This window comes from Mytilus californianus, unplaced genomic scaffold, assembly GCF_021869535.1.
Source record: "Mytilus californianus isolate M0D057914Y unplaced genomic scaffold, xbMytCali1.0.p SCAF_18, whole genome shotgun sequence".
NCBI lineage: Eukaryota > Metazoa > Mollusca > Bivalvia > Mytilida > Mytilidae > Mytilus > Mytilus californianus.
The window spans coordinates 2,332,455-2,351,392 of record NW_026262666.1 but is presented as its reverse complement, the minus strand read 5'-3'; the positions used below and the strand labels follow the sequence as shown (position 1 = coordinate 2,351,392).

The window sequence follows — 18,938 nt, the reverse complement described above, 5'->3', positions numbered from 1 at the left end:
TTCGTAACAGCATCCTGTTACAATCATTTCTTGTTTATATTTAGCTCGTGCTCCTGTGCGATGTCGTCATCGGAACTCCGAAAGGACGCGTTTTCTGACTCGGAAAGGAAGCAAAAACGCTGATTCTATCAGAAAGGAAGCGTTATGAATATACACCGTGTGTGTGGTTCCGGTTTCCAGACCAACCCTTTTTAAATTGCAAACCTTTATATAACCATGGTAAATATTATATAAATGATTGACTGTATCTTAAATTGAATACATATTTCCAAATTTAATTAATAAACATAGTAATCTTACAAAGACATCAATGTGATTTTCACATGATAAAATTGGTGTATTTACCTTTGTTGACAAACATGTGCTCTTTAGTGGGAAAATATTAACGAAAGAAATTATATTTGATCATTATTATAGACATTAAACAAATTCATCCTTACAAACACTGGAGGTAGAAACTTGTCAATAAAATTTATATAAAGATTATAGTTACTTTCTGGGAAAAAGAGTGAAACAAGTATTATCAAGAATAAAGCACATAGATATCATAAGTGAATATAAAAAAGGCACTGGCTACGGTTACATGGAATGTAACAATAATAAAAATATTATTGTTACATTGGAGACTAATTGCCGGAATGCAAGGTTGGGTAAGGAACCGATTTATTACGAATGTAACAATAAAAATTGATTCTACAGTTACATTGCATTATTGTTTCATTAATGCACTTCCGAATGTACGCTGGGACTAGAAATATATATATTTTATTTAAAATAAAACTTTTATTTGAATTTTACAATAATGCATACATTTTTTTTTATATTATTTACAATGACAGACAGTTTCTTCAAATCCAGTATGTTGTTTTTGGGAGTATTTTTTAGTTCGTCGGATTTTTGAGAAACCAATTTAAGCAGCCATCACAAACGAGTGATGCAACAATGTGCACATCTGTATTGTATCAGGGACTTTTTATACTAACATAGAAAGTCTCCGATTGCATACTATTCAATTCTATTCTGCACTTTCCCTTTTTGAAAGATAAAGAAACTATCGACGTCTGTCGTGCTTCAGGAGAAAAATATTTTTTACTCTTGCGATGTTTATATTTTTGTCCAATATTTTTGTTGTAAGCATTTGAGGTTGTACCAGGTAATTTGATTTCATTGCTGTCCATTACTGATTTTGTGTTCACCTCTGATTTCAATATCCAACTTAACATAGCTGAAAAAACCTTAAAAATACAAGTCATTTGTGAAAGCAATTGATGTTTGGATAAGAGTTTTCAATTTCAGTCCAGATATTTTGTGATCGTAATTTCAATCTTATTGGCGAAAAAAACTATCAAAGGTTTAATCTTGATAAATCTATATTTATAGCTACCGTACATTCGGAAGTGCATTAATCATAACAATAACGCAATGTAACCGCAGACACAATTATTATTGTTACATTCGTAATTAATCAGATCCTTACCCAACCCTGTTTTCCGGCAATTAGCCTCCAATGTAACAATAATATTTTTATTATTGTTACTTTTCCATGTAACCGTAGCCAGTGCCTATAAAAAAAACCAAAATGACATACTTTTCCTATTTTTATACTACGACAAATTTTTTAAATGATATTGCAATGTCTTTTTCATCTTCGTCATCTGAAGACATTCGGATTCCAGACAATTATAATACTTGAGTATAAATGAATGCCTGTCCCAAGTCAGGAACCTCTGACCTTTGTTAGTGATGTAAGTTTTTTTAATTATGCCCCCGCCGTAGCAGAGGTGGCATTGAGTTTTACCCTTGTCTGTACGTCTGTCCATACGTCCCAAAATTGGTTTCCGTTCTTCTTTCGTTTGCCTCAACCAAATGTTATGAATTTTATACACAATTCTTATTATTACAAAACACACATCAAGGTTGAATTAGGGGGCATCACTTTTACGTTTCTAGAGTTATGCCCCTTAACAAATGGAAAAATTGCTAATTTTTCGCCTCTATTTTCTAACTTAAGTTTGCCTCAACCATATGTTATGAATCTTATACACAATGCTTATTACTACAAAATACAGATCAAGTTTGAATTTGTGTGGCGTCACTTTTACCTTTCTAGAGTTATGCCCCTTTACAAATGGAAAAAAATGCTGAGTTTTTCGTTTCCATTCTATAACTTAAGTTTGCCTCAACCAAATGTTATGACTCTTGTACACAATCCTTGTTACCACAAAACACAGATCAAGTTTGAATTTTGGGGGCATCACTTTTACCATTCTACAGTTATGCCCCTTTACAAATGGAAAAATTGCTGAATTTTTTCGTTTCCTTTCTCTAACTTAAGTTTGCCTCAACCAAATGTTATGAAACTTATACACAGTGCTTATAACCACAAAACTAAGATCAAGTATGAATTCGGTTAGTGTCACTTTTCATTCTTGAGTCCCTTTATAACGTTATATACAAGCAAGGGCATCATCTGTGTCCAATGGACACATTCCCAATTTATTTTGGTTAATTTATATGTTTTGGAGTTTACAGTGTAAGTCTGTGACGTCCATTTTCGCTGAATTAGTATATATAATTGTTTAAGGGCCAGCTGAAGCCTGCCTCCGGTTGTGGGATTTTTTCGCTCTGTTCAAAAACCAATGGTGGCCTTGGCTGTTTTCTGCTATTTGGTCGGGTTGTTGTATTTTTTGACACACAAACCACAAAAGGAAGGTTGGGATTGATTTTGGGATTTTTTGTCCCAAATTTTTAGGAATTAGGGACCAAAAAGGGGCCAAAACTAGTATGATGTCTGGTTTCCTGACAATAACTTCAGTAAAAGTCTATGGATCTCTATGAAATTGTACCATAAGGTTTCATACCAAAACAGAAAGGTTGGGATTGATTTTTGGGGGTCATGGCTCTAACCATATAGGAATTAGGGGCCAAAACAATACTTTTCTAATACTTATCATTTTCAAATAGGTCTATGTAAAAGTCCAAAATTAAAGTTAGTTTGATCATGTTGATTTGAACAATAATTGAATTCTTGGGATTCTTTGATAAGCTGAATCCCACCGTATATCTAGACTTTTTCATTTACTCTTGGACCTGGTTTTCAAATTGGTCCACAATAAGGTCCAAAGTGTCCAAAATTAAACTTAGTCTGATGTTAGCAATTATTGAATTCTTCAGGTTCTTTGATATGCTGAATTTAACCGTATATCTAGAATTTTACTCTTGGGCTATTTTCAAATTGTTTCACATTAAGGTCAAAAGGGTCCAAAACTAAACTTTGTTTGATTTCATCAAAAAATCAAATTTGTGTATTTCTTTGATATGCTGAATCTAAATGTTTGTTTAGATTTTTATACGCCCGTTTACGGGACGTATTATGGTATACCGTTGTCCGTCCGTCTGTCCGTCCGTCCGTCTGTCCGTCCGTCCGTCGTCAACATGTCGGACATTAATTCAAAAACGCTTAAACCAATTTGCATAAAACTTTAGTGAATTGTTTATATCTATTGACGTGAGCTCCCTTTAGTTTTTTATAAATTTTAGATTTTACATTTCTGAGTTATGGGGTTTTATTCATTAAAAAAAGGGGGATTTTCCAGTTTTTGGACAATAACTCGAGAATGCTATCACCAACTTGCAAGAAATTGTGGTGAATTGTTTATATCTATTGACAAGAGCTCCCTTTTGATTTTTATATATTTTAGATTTTACATTTCCGAGTTACAGGGTTTTATTCATAAAAAAAAGGGGGATTTTTCAGTTTTCAGACAAAAAATCAAAAATGCTTTCGGCAGTTCTTATGAAACTTTGGTGAATTGTTTATATCTATTGATGTAAGCTCCGTTTAGAATTTTATAAATTTTACATTTTACATTTCTGAGTTATGGGGTTTTATTCATTAAAAAAGGGGGGATTTTCCAGTTTTTGGACAATAACTCAAAAATGCTGTCAGAAATTCTCATGAAACTTTTGTGAATTATTTATATCTATTGATGTAAGCTCCCTTTACATTTTCATAAATTTTTAATATGACATTGAGAATTAATTGAACTTTAATTGTTTATAGTCTGACAACATATTTACTTAGTATTGCGCAACAACACAGTGTATTGCACAACAGCAAGAAATCTTTAATTGAATATAAATTCAATTCATATAACCAATTTCAAGTTCTTTGACTACATTTATTCAGAAACCTATAATATGTTAAATATTTAATACAATCCAAATTCAGACCTGTATCAAGCTTGAATATTGTGTCCATTTTTGTCCCAACTGTTCAGGGTTGGACCTTTGCAGGCGTATCCAGCTGCGCTCAGCGAAGCAGTTTATTTATTTTAGTACCAGTTTTCAAATAAGTCCATATTAAGGTCCAAAGGGTCCAAAATTAAACCTAGCTATATTCTAACAAAAAATGAATTCTTGTGGTTCTTTGATATGTTGAATCGAAACTTATATAATGATTTTTGATTTTGGGCCTAGTTTTTCTAGTTGGTCCAAATCAGGGTCCAAAACTTTATATAGATTTAAGAAGATGAGGTATGAGTGCCAATGAGACAACTCTCCATCCAAGTCAAAATTTATAAAAGTCAACCATTATAGGTCAAAGTAGGTCTTCAACACGGAGCCTTGGCTCACACTGAACAGCAAGCTATAAAGGGCCCCCAAAATTACTAGTATGAAACCATTCAAACGGGAAAACCAACGGTCTTATCTATATAAAAAACGAGAAATGAGAAACACTTATGAACCACATCAACAAACGACAACTACTGAACATCAGATTCCTGACTTAGGGTTTAAACGTTTTAATGGTACCAAACCTTCACCCTTATCTGAAACAATAGTGTAACATCACACATAGAGAACACACTATAAAATATCAATTGAAATGGCTTAACTCAATCAAAAGACATATTAACAACAGTTGAACATACACTGAACAAATATATTTGATCTATGATACAATGCAAATACAAAATAAATAAACTAAGGGAAGAATCATTAATGTAACATGTTATACCGCTGTGAAATGTTAAACAATTTAAGAAAAACAATATACTTGAACAAAAATATCAGCCATTTGCAATTTCTTTAAACAGGTAAATAAAATTAATTTTGTTGTTAGGTATATGTGTACAGTTCAAATAGAGAAAGGAAATATTTTTACAAAATAAATAATTTTGATGTTCACAGAACGAAGAAGTGAAAATTTTATAGTAATACCAAACACTTATCAAAGTTGGTATATAGACCAGATATAACCCTGAATAACATTAAATAACAAAAAAGCATTACAATTAGTATCAACAGGTCAAATAAACAAGAAAGTACGATTTGAGAGTACTCGCAGTTACTGACAGCTAGTTAAAAGCCAAAAACAATTAATAATAAAAAATCATGCATCAGAGACTAAAATTGTTTGATTTCATCAAAAATTGAATTCTTGGGGTTCTTTGATATGCTAAATCTACCCATGTATTTTGATTTTCAATTCTGGGGCCCCATTGTCAAATTGGTCAACATTGAGGTCTAAAATGTCCACAATTAAACTTTGTTTGTTTTCACCAAAAATTGAATTAGTTGGGTTCTATGATATGCCAAATCTAACATAGTATTAAGATTTTTAATTTTGGACCCTATTTTTAAAATGTTTCACATTAAGGTCCAACGGGTCAAAAATTTCATAAAATGTTAAATTCGTGTGGCTCTTTTTAAAATATGCTGAATCTAAGCATGAATTTATATTTTTGATTTTGAGCCTGGTTTTCAAATTGGTCTAAATACAGGTCCAAAGGGTCCAAAATTAAACTTAATTATAAATTTTAACAAAAATTGAAATCTTGTGGTTCTATGACATGTTTGATATGCTGAATAAAAAAGTGTATTTAGATTTTTCTATTTTGGGCCCAGTTTTCTAGTTATTCCAAATCGGGGTCCAAAATTAAACTTTGCTCACACCAAACAGCAAGCTATAAAGGGCTGTATTTAGATTTTGGATATTGGACTGTTAAAGGTAAATGTTCAATTTCAAATTTTTAAGTTCTTATTAGACCATATTCATTCTGTGTCAGAAACCTATGTTGTGTCAAATATTTAATCAATCCAAATTCAGAGCTGTATCTTGAAAGCTTATATGTTGGGTCCATGCTTGCCGCAACTGTGCAGGGTTGGACATCTGGGGTCATATCAAGCTGCGCCCTGCTGAGCTGTTTATATTATTTTGATATATCCAGAACCACACATATATTTTTTTTTAGCCTAATAGGTCAACTATATTTGGTGTATTGATGTTCGTTTCTTAGATGCTATCAGAATTAGGTCAAATTTATTTGATGTCTGAAATTGATGATTGTAAGGTTTACATGGTTGTCGGTCATTGTTCATATGACCTTGACTTCATTATACACCACACAACAAAGTTGCCTAGTGTATAATGTCTTTGACCCGTCTGTCCATCCGTCAGTTCTTCAGTCAAGTTCTTGTCATCACAACTGCTCTGAACCACACAATATAATTTCATGAAACTTTGTAGATAATAAGAACATACTATGTAGATGTGCATATTGACAGGAAATTATGATTCAATTTTTTTTGGAGGAGTTATGTTCCTTTGAACTTGGAACTTTGGCTTTACTGCTGCAACAGTTTGTTGTCACAACTCCTATGAAACCACACAGCAGAATTTCATGAAAATTTGTAGTAAATGAGGACACACTATGTAGATGTGCATATCCACAGGAATTATGATTAAATTTTTTTTCTAGGAGTTATACCCCTATGAACTTATAATTTTGGCCTATACTGATGTAACAGTTTGTCATCACGACTCCTTTGAAACCGTACAACAGAATTTCATGAAACTTATAGTAAATGATGACATAATATGTAGATGTGCATATTCACAAGAAATTTTTATCATTTGACTTTTTAAGAGTTTGAGTCTTTAAAATTAGGAATCTGATGAGATTTTGCCCAGTGACAATGTAGGGGCATGGAGTATGTGCTCACAAAGGTTTTTGATTTTCTTAAATCATTGATGATGTTTAGTTAATGTGATACCGGTAGTAAGATGGTAAGACTGTTATCTTTTAAGATCTTCAATTTACAATTCAATCTTGATCAAATTAAGCAGAATAGATATAATATTGCTCCCATCACTTAATGCATTATGAATTTACCATCATCTGAGGCATTCAAAGTCACAAGTTAGTAAATACAAAGTTGAATGAAAAGTTACATGAAGCATTAATACTTTATTGTTTTTTAAAATTATTTTTGGCAATAATTTACTCCTTGATGTTTCAGTGCTAATTAGTAAGTTGTTGGATGAGTGGCAGGAGAATGCTGATAACTTTGTTGAAACCAGAGCTGCGAAATGTGTGTTGAAAGGTATCAAGGAAAACAGTTGTCTCACTATTACAGCTAGTTCTGGTGTTGGAAAGACATCCATTTTACATCATGTGGCATTAAAAATGAAAGGCGAAGGGTTTGATATACTACCAGTTACTAATCCAAATGATATTATTCAGTTTTATAATCCAAATCAGAAAACACTGTTTGTTATTGATGACATTTGTGGGACTTATTCCATAAACCAGTCTGACCTTGACAGTTGGGAATCAGTTATGGAACAAATAAAGATGTTGATTGAAAACAAATTTACAAAAATTATTGTCGCGTGTCGATTACAAGTGTACCAGGATGAAAAGTTTGAATCTTTATCAATTTTCAGGACATCTGTATGTAACATCCAGTCAGAAGATTTATGTTTAATACAGAAAGAAAAAACTTCAATAGCAGAATTATATCTGGAAACAAAGGCAACAGAGATTATTCAGTACTGCAATTTATATGATTGCTTTCCACTGCTCTGTAAATTGTACAGTGATAATCCTGAGCTCAATATAACAGATTTCTTCAAGAATCCATTTTCCGTATACAAAACTGAAATTGACAAGCTTAATAAAAAAGGTCATAATACAAAATACTGTGCACTGGCTTTGTGTGTTATGTTTAACAACAACTTGAAGGAGGAAATGTTTTCAGAAGAAATAGATGTAGAAACAAGAAAGATCATTGAGAAAACCTGTGAGGCGTGCAGACTGGTCAGAGGAACTTCACGAATTGTCCTACTTGATGAACTTAATTCACTTGAACATACATTTATTAAGAAAGAACAAGGTGTATTCAAAACAAAACATGATAAATTATTTGACTTTCTTGCATACTATTTTGGACAAAATATGATCCAGTGTTTGATCAGAAATGCACATCCTGTTGTTATTATGCAGAGATTTTTACTAGAAAGAAAAGATGACATGGACCAGTTTATTACTATTGTACCAACTAAATACCATCATATGTACATGAAGAGAATGATTGATGACTGGTCAATTGGTAGAGTACATTATGTGTTCAAGAATATCAACTTTATGATACAAGAGTTCAGACACAAATTCCTATGTTATCTCAAAAAATTTGAAATATTACTTCAGAGGCGATTAGCACTGAAAATAGATATAAATAGTAAAGGTACTGCACTGATACTATGTTGTTACTATGGGGATATTCCTTTTATTCATTGGTGTATTAACCATGGTGTTTGTGTTAACCTGTGTAGCTGTAGAGGTGTGAGTCCTTTACATGTAGCTGCAATTAAAGGTCATAAAGAAACAGTAAAGGTATTACTGGACAACAAAGCAAACATTAATAAGTGTGCAGATAATGGAGTATCTCCTTTGCATAGTGCTTGTCATAATAATCATATAGAGATAGTAAAGGTATTACTGGACAACAAGGCAGACATTGATAAGTGTTTGGATGATGGAGTATCTCCTTTGTATATTGCTTGTCATAATAATCATATAGAGATAGTAAAGGTATTACTGGACAACAAGGCAGACATTGATAAATGTTCAGATAAAGGAGCATCTCCTTTGTTTGATGCTTGTCTGAATAATCATATAGAGATAGTAAAGGTATTACTGGACAACAAGGCAGACATTTATAAGTGTGCAGATAATGGAGTATCTCCTTTGCATAGTGCTTGTCATAATAATCATATAGAGATAGTAAAGGTATTACTGGACAACAAGGCAGACATTGATAAGTGTGCAGATAATGGAGTATCTCCTTTGCATAGTGCTTGTCATAATAATCATATAGAGATAGTAAAGGTATTACTGGACAACAAGGCAGACATTGATAAGTGTACAAATAATGGAGTATCTCCTTTGTATGTTACTTGTCAGAATAATCATATAGAGATAGTAAAGGTATTACTGGACAACAAGGCAGACATTGATAAGTGTAAAGATAATGGAGCATCTCCTTTGTATGTTGCTTGTCATAATAATCATATAGAGATAGTAAAGGTATTACTGGACAACAAGGCAGACATTGATAAGTGTATGGATGATGGAGTATCTCCTTTGTATATTGCTTGTCATAATAATCATATAGAGATAGTAAAGGTATTACTGGACAACAAGGCAGACATTGATAAGTGTATGGATGATGAAGTATCTCCTTTGTATATTGCTTGTCAGAATAATCATATAGAGATAGTAAAGGTATTACTGGACAACAAGGCAGACATTGATAAGTGTTTGGATGATGGAGTATCTCCTTTGTATATTGCTTGTCATAATAATCATATAGAGATAGTAAAGGTATTACTGGACAACAAGGCAGACATTGATAAGTGTATGGATGATGAAGTATCTCCTTTGCATAGTGCTTGTCATTATAATCATATAGAGATAGTAAAGGTATTACTGGACAACAAGGCAGATATTGATAAGTGTATGGATGATGGAGTATCTCCTTTGTATATTGCTTGTCAGAATAATCATATGGAGATAGTAAAGGTATTACTGGACAACAAGGCAGACATTGATAAGTGTATGGATGATGGAGTATTTCCTTTGTATGCTGCTTGTCTGAATAATCATATAGAGATAGTAAAGGTATTACTGGACAACAAGGCAGACATTGATAAGTGTGCAGATAAAGGAGCATCTCCTTTGTATGTTGCTTGTCAGAATAATCATATAGAGATAGTAAAGGTATTACTGGACAACAAGGCAGACATTGATAAGTGTACAGATAATGGAGTATCTCCTTTGTATGTTACTTGTCAGAATAATCATATAGAGATAGTAAAGGTATTACTGGACAACAAGGCAGACATTGATAAGTGTAAAGATAATGGAGCATCTCCTTTGTATGTTGCTTGTCATAATAATCATATAGAGATAGTTAAGGTATTATTGGACAACAAGGCAGACATTGATAAGTGTACGGATGATGGAGTATCTCCTTTGCATAGTGCATGTCATAATAATCATATAGACATAGTAAAGGTATTACTGGACAACAAGGCAGACATTGATAAGTGTACAGATAATGGAGTATCTCCTTTGTATGTTACTTGTCAGAATAATCATATAGAGATAGTAAAGGTATTACTGGACAACAAGGCAGACATTGATAAGTGTAAAGATAATGGAGCATCTCCTTTGTATGTTGCTTGTTGGATGAATCATATAGAGACAGTAAAACTATTACTGGACAACAAGGCAGACATTAATAAGTGTACAAATAACGGTATCTCACCCAAACAAATTGCCAGGGAAAACAGATACAATGGCATACTTGCTGTCATTAAAGAACATTCCAGAGAGGAGATTATATATCAAAGAAAATAAAAGGAATTTCAATTATGAATTGTGAATTGGCAAAGAAAGATTTCAGAAAGGAAATTTTGTTACAGATGAAATTGTAATGATTACTTGGTGTTTTTTTTATGTAGAATATTTATTTTAATTTGTTATTTTTTAGTCCCATCAGTTATATTAAACTAATGAATCTGATTTTTTGGGTTTTTTAATAAAGTGAAATTTACTAATGTATTTAATTTGAAAATATATTTGAAATGATGTAATTTTTGTACTGGGATTGATTTTGGGGGTAATTGCCTCAAAATTTTAGGAATAAGGGGCCAAAAAAGGGGCAAAAAACAAGCATTTTTCTAGTTTCATGACAATAACTTGTGTTTAAGTGTATGGATCTTTCTGAAATTGTACTACAAGGTTCCATATCACAAAGGGAAAGCTGGAATTGAGTTTGGGGGTAATTGCCCAAAACATTTAGGAATAAGGGGCCAAAAATAAGCATTTTTCTAGTTTCCAGACAAATAACTTGTGTTCAAGTGCATGGATCTCTCTGATATTGTACTGCAAGGTACCATACCACAAAGGGAAGGCTGGGATTGATTTTGGGGGTAATTGCCTCAAAATTTTAGGAACGAGGGGCCAAAAAGTGGGCAAAAACAAGCATTTTTCTAGTTTCATGACAATAACTTGTGTGTAAGTGTATGGATCGTTATGAAATTGTACTACAAGGTTCCTTATCACAAAAGGAAAGCTGGGTTTGAGTTTGGGGGTAATTGCCCAAAACGATTGGAATAAGGGGCCAAAAATAAACATTTTTCTAGTTTCCAGACAATTACTTGTGTTCAAGTGTATGGATCTCTCTGAAATTGTACTGCAAGGTACCATACCACAAAGAGAAGGCTGGGATTGATTTTGGGGGTAATTGCCTCAAAATTTTAGGAATTAGGGGCCAAAAAGGGGCAAAAAACAAGCATTTTTCTAGTTTCAGGACAATTACTTGTGTGTAATTGTATGGATCTTTATGAAATTGTACTACAAGGTTCCATATCACAAAGGGAAAGCTGGAATGGAGTTTGGGGGTAATTGCCCTAAACGTTAAGGAATTTGGGGCAAAAAAACAAGCATTTTTCTAGTTTCCAGACAATAACTTGTGTTCAAGTGTATGGATCTCTCTGAAATTGTACTGCAAGGTACAATACCACAAAAGGAAGGCTGGGATTGAGTTTGGGGGTGATGAATCATAAGGGGGTTCAAAAAATTTGGGGGGGGGGATTTTGTTTTTCCTTTTTTTCCTTTTTTTTTCTTTAAAATTTTCCATTTTAAGTTGGTTGTTTCTGATTTATATATAAAAGCAAATAATAATGATATGGTTTGATTTCATCAAAAATTGAATTATTGGGGTTCTTTGATATGCTGAATCTTACCGTGTATTTAGATTCTTAATTTTTTGTCCCGTTTTCAAATTGGTCTACATTAAGGTCCAAAGGGTCCAAAATTAAACTTATTTTGATTTGAACAAAAATTGAATTCTTGGGGTTCTTTGATATGCTGAATCTAAACATGTATTTAGATTTTTGATTATGGGCCCAGTTTTCAAGTTGGTCCAAATCGGGGTCCAAAATTACACTTTGTTTGATTTCAACAAAAATTGAATATATTGGGTTCTTTGGTTTGCTGAATCTAACCGTGTATTTAGATTTTTGGATTTTGGGTCTCGTTTTTAAATTTATCCACATTGAGGTCCGAAGGGTCCAAAATTAAACTTTGTTTGATTTCATTAAAAATTGAGTTCTTTGATATGCTTAGAGTTTTTGTCCCAACAGGAATGTGGGGCCAAAAAAGGGTCCAAATAAGCATTTTTCTAGTTTTCAGACAATAACTTGTGGAATGGTGTATGGATCTCTCTGAAATTATAACACAAGTTTCCAAACCACAAAGGGATGGTAAGAATTGGCTTTGGGGGGGGTTATGGCTCAAACCGTTAAGGAATAAGGGGCAAAAAGGGGGAAAAACAAGGGTTTCTAGGTTAATGGACAATTACTTAAGTACAAAACATAATTTAAAAGCAGTGTAAGGTTGGTAATTTAAACTCATTTGAATATCTCACCTACACTGCTTTTAAATTATGTATATTGGAAATTTGCCAAAAACTTTATTGTTAATAAATTCCATTGGGAATTTGCCAATAATTTTAGTATAATAAACTCCATTGGAAAGTAAGAATTGGCTTTGGGGGGTTATGGCTCAAACCTTTAAGGAATAAGGGGCAAAAAAGTGGAAAAAACAAGGGTTTCCAGGTAAATGGACAATTACTTAAGTACAAAACATAATTTAAAGGCAGTGTAAGGTTGGTAATTCAAACTCATTTGAATATCTCACCTACACTGCTTTTAAATTATGTATATTGGAAAGTTGCCAATAACTTTATTTGTTACGTTTGGAGGACGTGTTTTTCAACAGACTGTCGGAATTCCTATGGGAACCAATTGTGCCCCTCTTCTTGCCGACTTGTTTCTTTATTATTATGAGGCTGACTTCATACAGGAACTTCTTAGGAAGAAAGATAAGAAGTTAGCAATATCCTTTAACTTTACGTTCCGCTATATAGATGATGTTCTCTCACTAAATAATACAAAATTTGGTGACTATATGTTGAACGAATCTATCCCATCTAACTAGAGATAAAGGATACTACAGATACAGTTAAGTCTGCCTCATATCTTGATTTACATCTAGAAATTGACAATGAGGGTCGGTTGAAAGCAAAACTACGACAAAAGAGATGATTTCAGCTTCCCAATTGTGAACTTTCCATTTCTATGTAGCAACATTCCAGCAGCGCCTGCATACGGAGTATATATCTCCCAATTGATACGATATTCCAGGGCTCGTATTTCCTATCATGATTTCCTTGATAGAGGATTGCTGCTCACAAGGAAGCTATTAAACCAAGAGTTCCAAATGGTGAAGTTGAAATCATCCCTTCGTAAATTTTACAGACGCCATCACGAGTTGGTTGACCGTTATGGAATAACCGTTTCACAGATGATATCGGATATGTTCCTTATGTCGTAACTACAAAACCCTTCTCTTTTCATGAACGTGACCTACCGAATTAGACTATTTACCGGATTTGTAAGCAACACGACAGGTGCCACATGTGGAGCAGGATCTGCTTACCCTTCCGGAGCACCTGAGATCACCCCCAGTTTTTGATGGGGTTCGTGTTGCTTAGTCTTTAGTTTTCTATGTTGTGTCATCTGTACTATTATTTATCTGTTTGTCTTTTTATTTTTGGCCATGGCGTTGTCAGTTTGTTTTCGATCTGTGAGTTTGACTGTCCCTCTGATATCTTTCGTTCCTCTTTTATTGTTAATAAATTCCATTGGAAATTTTCCAATAACTTTAGTATAATAAACTTCATTGGAAATTTGCCAATATAAAATGTTGCTGACAGGGGCGTATCTACCCGGAGGCTCGACAGCACGTGCATCCACGTCATTTTCACCCTTACCCCCCCCCCCCCCCCCCCCCAAAAAAAAAAAAAAAAAACAGACAGAGAAGGACAAAGTAAACAATATAGGTATTGGTCTTTCTATGTATGCATTTTAAAAACTACACAAAGAATAAAAGCAAGAGGAATACACATGCAGCGAAATTTTTAATCCTGTATAAGACATGTATGTGTACGATAAAAACATACAACTGGTGTAACTATTAGCGGAACTTTTTATATTAAAAACAAAAAACCTACATTGTTGCCGATACCACCACCATAACGTATACTCGCCTCAAGTGCAAAAAAACCCAGAATCCTATAGGGTTAACACAAAAACTTGAAAATTGTTATTTTCCGCTTCGCCCAAAGCACACATCTTACTAGAACGAAGACTCTTCAACTCGTATCGATCCGGGAATAATTACTGTTACCTTGTGAACTAGTTCAAAATTGACTAAGTATGTAGGTCTTGACAACACGAATAGTTCATTTTCACATCACGTCAACGTATTCTCGTTCTGGTATGCATGTAATATTTGCTACCGCACATTAATAACCATTCAATCAATCAATAGTTTCCGTATACTAGTACATGAGAAGTTGGAACTGCTGTTAATATAAAAAAAAAGTACACATTTCCAGTACATGTATTACGTTATTTATTTATTTTACACAAATACATCTTCTATATAGATTCGATAATTCGAAATCGTTTCTATATGGGCCGGCTATACGAATGGTTGATTGTAAAAGCATTTAAATAAATTGTTAATTCTAACTCGTTTTCCTGGACTATTTGGTCATTCAATTTTATTATGAATTTTCTGTCCGAGTCGGGCTCTGAACTGCTGATTCTTGTTCGAAAGATACACCAAACTTTTAATACACGTATCTTTACTGTTCGAATGCATATGTATTTGTAATTAGCTGGATAATTAACAAATGCAGATCATCAATAAGATCGGGATCAAAGTATCATTCCCTCTGGAAATGTTCATTAATATTAACTTCGAGAATACCTAACAGCATAAAATTAGAAATTCCTATCTCTCTCTTGTAGAGTATACCCACAAAATTTTTAAACAACTAAATACATATGTTAAGCAAAATATTGGGGAATGTGTTCACCAAGTATTTGGTATCCAATGGTGTTTATGCTAACAGAAACTCAACATATAGTATTGTGTTTATGTTTATTGTTTGTTTTTTTTATACACCTACTTTGCTCAATACAAATACTAGCATATGGAACAAATCTCCGTGATTTTAAAAGCTCTCACGGCGTACAAAAAACGAAAACGACAATGTTTAGCCTTTATTCGACTCGAAGTTAAACAAATAGTTGACCAAAAAACAACAACAAAAATGTCCGAGTTTTATTACGGTTGTGACTTTTTTTAAAACGCTATATATGGAGACCCATCGCCCTTTAGTTTGTGATTCCACTTCATCAAAAAGGTAGCTACGCCCCTGGCTGATGAAGATTTTTTGTTTAATTTTAGCCATGACTATGATGTCATTTTCTATTTTAATAGCCTTATGATGTATTTAATTTTTATACGACCGCAAAAAATTTTTTGTGGTCGTATATTAGTATGACGTTGGCGTCGTCGTCGTCCGGCGTCGTCGTCGTCGTCTTTGTCGTCGTCGTCGTCGTCGTCGTTGTCGTCGTCGTCGTCGTCGTCGTCCGGCGTCGTCCGAAGACACATTGGTTTTCGCACTCTAACTTTAGTTTAAGTGAATGGATCTCTATGAAATTTTACCATAAGGTTCAATACCACAAAAGGAAGGTTGGGATTGATTTTGGGGGTTATGGTACCAACAGTAAAGGAATTAGGGGCCAAAAGGGGCCAAAAATAAGCATTTTTGTAACTTCCAGACATAACTTGTGTGTTAGTGTATGGATCTCTCTGACATTGTACCACAAGGTTCCATATCACAAAAGGAATGCTGGGATTGATTTTGGGGGTAATTGCCTCAAAATTTTAGGAATTAGGGGCCAAAAAAGGGGCAAAAAACAACCATTTTTCTAGTTTCATGATAATAACTTGTGTGTAAGTGTATGGATCTTTCTGAAATTGTACTACAAGGTTCCATATCACAAAGGGAAAGCTGGAATTGAGTATGGGGGTAATTGCCCAAAACGTTTAGGAATAAGGGGCCAAAAATAAGCATTTTTCTAGTTTCCAGACAATAACTTGTGTTAAAGTGTATGGATCTCTCTGAAATTGTACCACAAGGTTCCATATCACACAGGGAATGCTGGGATTGATTTTGGGGGTAATTGCCTCAAAATATTAGGAATTAGGGGCCAAAAAAGGGGCAAAAAACAAGCATTTTTCTAGTTTCATGATAATAACTTGTGTGTAAGTGTATGGATCTTTCTGAAATTGTACTACAATGTTCCATATCACAAAGGGAAAGCTGGAATTGAGTTTTGGGGTAATTGCATTAAACGTTTAGGAATATGGGACCAAAAAGGGGCCAAAAAACACATTTTTTTTAGTTTCCAGACAATAACTTGTGTTCAAGTGTATGGATCTCTATGAAATTGTAATGCAAGGTACCGTACCACAAAGGGAAGGCTGGGATTGAGTTTGGGGTGATGAATCATAAGGGGGTTCAAAAAATTTGGGGGGGGATTTTTTTTTTTCCTTTTTTTTTTCTTTTAAAATTTTCCATTTTAAGTTGGCTATTTCTGATTTATATTTAAAAGCAAATAATAATGATATGGTAGGAGATACACACCAAACAGGATGTGTAAATTTTTATATAATAAGTATTGTGCAATAGCAAGAAATTTTCAATTGCACAGTATTGCACAATAGCAAGAAATCTTCAATTGCACAGTATTGCGCAATAGCAAGAAATCTTCAATTGCACAGTATTGCGCAATAGCAAGAAATATCCAATAGCACAATATTGCGCAATAGCAAGAAATTGTCAATTGTACAGTATTGCGCAATAGCAGGAAATATTCAATTGCACAGTATTGTGCAAAAGAAGATACTTCGTATAAATTGCTTATTTCTTGACCAATTTCAATGGGGTTTTATTCTTGAATTCTTGGGGTTCTTTAATATGCTGAATCTAACCGTGTATTAAGTTTTTGGATTTTGGGCGCCGTTTTTAAATTGGTCCACATTGAGGTCCAAAGGGTCCAAAATTAAACTTTGTTTGATTTCATCAAAAATTAAATTATTGGGGTTCTTTGATATGCCGAATCTAACCGTGTATTTAGATTCTTAATTTTTGGTTCCGTTTTCAAATTGGTCTACATTAAGGTCCAAAGGGTCCAAAATTAAACTTAGTTTGATTTTAACAAAAATTGAATTCTTGGGGTTCTTTGATATGCTGAATCTAAACATGTATTTAGATTTTTGATAATGGGCCCAGTTTTCAAGTTGGTCCAAATCGGGGTCCAAAATTAAACTTTGTTTGATTTCAACAAAAATTGAATATATGGGGTTCTTTGATATGCTGAATCTAACCATGTATTTAGATTTTTGATTTTTGGGCCCCGTTATCAACTTTGTCCACATTGAGGTCAAAAGGGTCCAATATTAAACTTTGTTTGATTTCATCAAAAATTGAATTCTTGCGGTTCTTTGATATGCTGAATCTAACCATGTATTTAGATTTTGGATATTGGACCATAATAGGTGAATGTCCAATTTAAAATTTTTAAGTTCTTAGACCACATTCATTCTGTGTCAGAAACCTATGCTGTGTCAAATATTTAATCACAATCCAAATGCAAAGCTGTATCAAGCTTGAATGTTGTGTCCATACTTGCCCCAACTGTTCAGGGTTCGACCTCTGCGGTCGTATCAAGCTGCGCCCTGCGGAGCATTTTATTTTAATACTTTTATGATGTATTTAAATGGGCTTTTATGGTTGCAAATTTATTGGGGTTGTAATTCAAACTCATTTGAATATCTCAGCTACACTGGTTTTAAATTATGTATATTGGAAATTTGCCAATAACTTTAGTATTAATAAATTCCATTGGAAATTTGCCTATATAAAATGTTGCTGATGAAGGTTTTTTGTTTATTTTAAGCCATGACTATGATGTCATTTTCTATCTCTCTAAAATTGTACTACAAGTTTCCATACTACAAAGGAAAGACTGCAATTGAGTTTGATGGTTAATGTTAAAAGGGGGATTCAAAAAGTTTGGGGGGAAGGGGGGTTCCAATTTTTTTTTGAAAGGGTTCATATTTTTTTTCAAAATTTTCAAAATTTCAAATTTTTGAAAAGTTTCAAGAAGAAATCTTCAATTGCACAGTATTGTGCATTAGATTTGTAAGATCTTTGACCACATTTATTTTGTGTCAGAAACCTATATTATGTCAAAAATTTGATCCCAATCCAAATTCAGATAGTATCAAGCTTGGATATTGTGTCCAAATTTGCCCTAACTGTTCAGGGTTCGACCACTGCGGTCGTATCAGGCTGCGCTCAGCGAAGCATTTTATTGTCATTAATATAGCTCTGCTAACGAAACTTTGTCATATTGATTCATGATTACTGTCAATATAAACAATAGATGGAAATAAATTGATATAAATATGATCATTGTGTTAAATAAATGAAAGAAAGAAATGACGATATTGTCAACTCTAAAATCAATGACATATTTGTTTAAGATGAAGTCACAAAAAGGTATTGATGTGATTTAGATAGATTAACCTACTGTTAACTGTGTATCAATTGTACTCCTTGGCTTTAAATGTAATTAATATGGTAGTTTGTGTGAC

General features: G+C 33.4%; 1 protein-coding gene across 1 annotated transcript in view; it reads left to right on the top strand.

Annotated features, from left to right (window-relative positions):
* LOC127726770 (serine/threonine-protein phosphatase 6 regulatory ankyrin repeat subunit A-like) overlaps positions 1 to 10,874 on the top strand; it is a 285,494-nt gene extending 274,620 nt beyond the window's left edge. Inside the window, exons 5-7 of the mRNA XM_052234224.1 lie at positions 8,781 to 9,770; positions 9,870 to 10,265; positions 10,365 to 10,874. Coding sequence (XP_052090184.1) covers positions 8,781 to 9,770; positions 9,870 to 10,265; positions 10,365 to 10,709 — 1,731 coding nt within the window. The 3' untranslated portion in view covers positions 10,710 to 10,874. The remainder of the gene's footprint in view (positions 1 to 8,780; positions 9,771 to 9,869; positions 10,266 to 10,364) is intronic.
* The last annotated feature ends 8,064 nt before the right edge of the window (positions 10,875 to 18,938 follow it).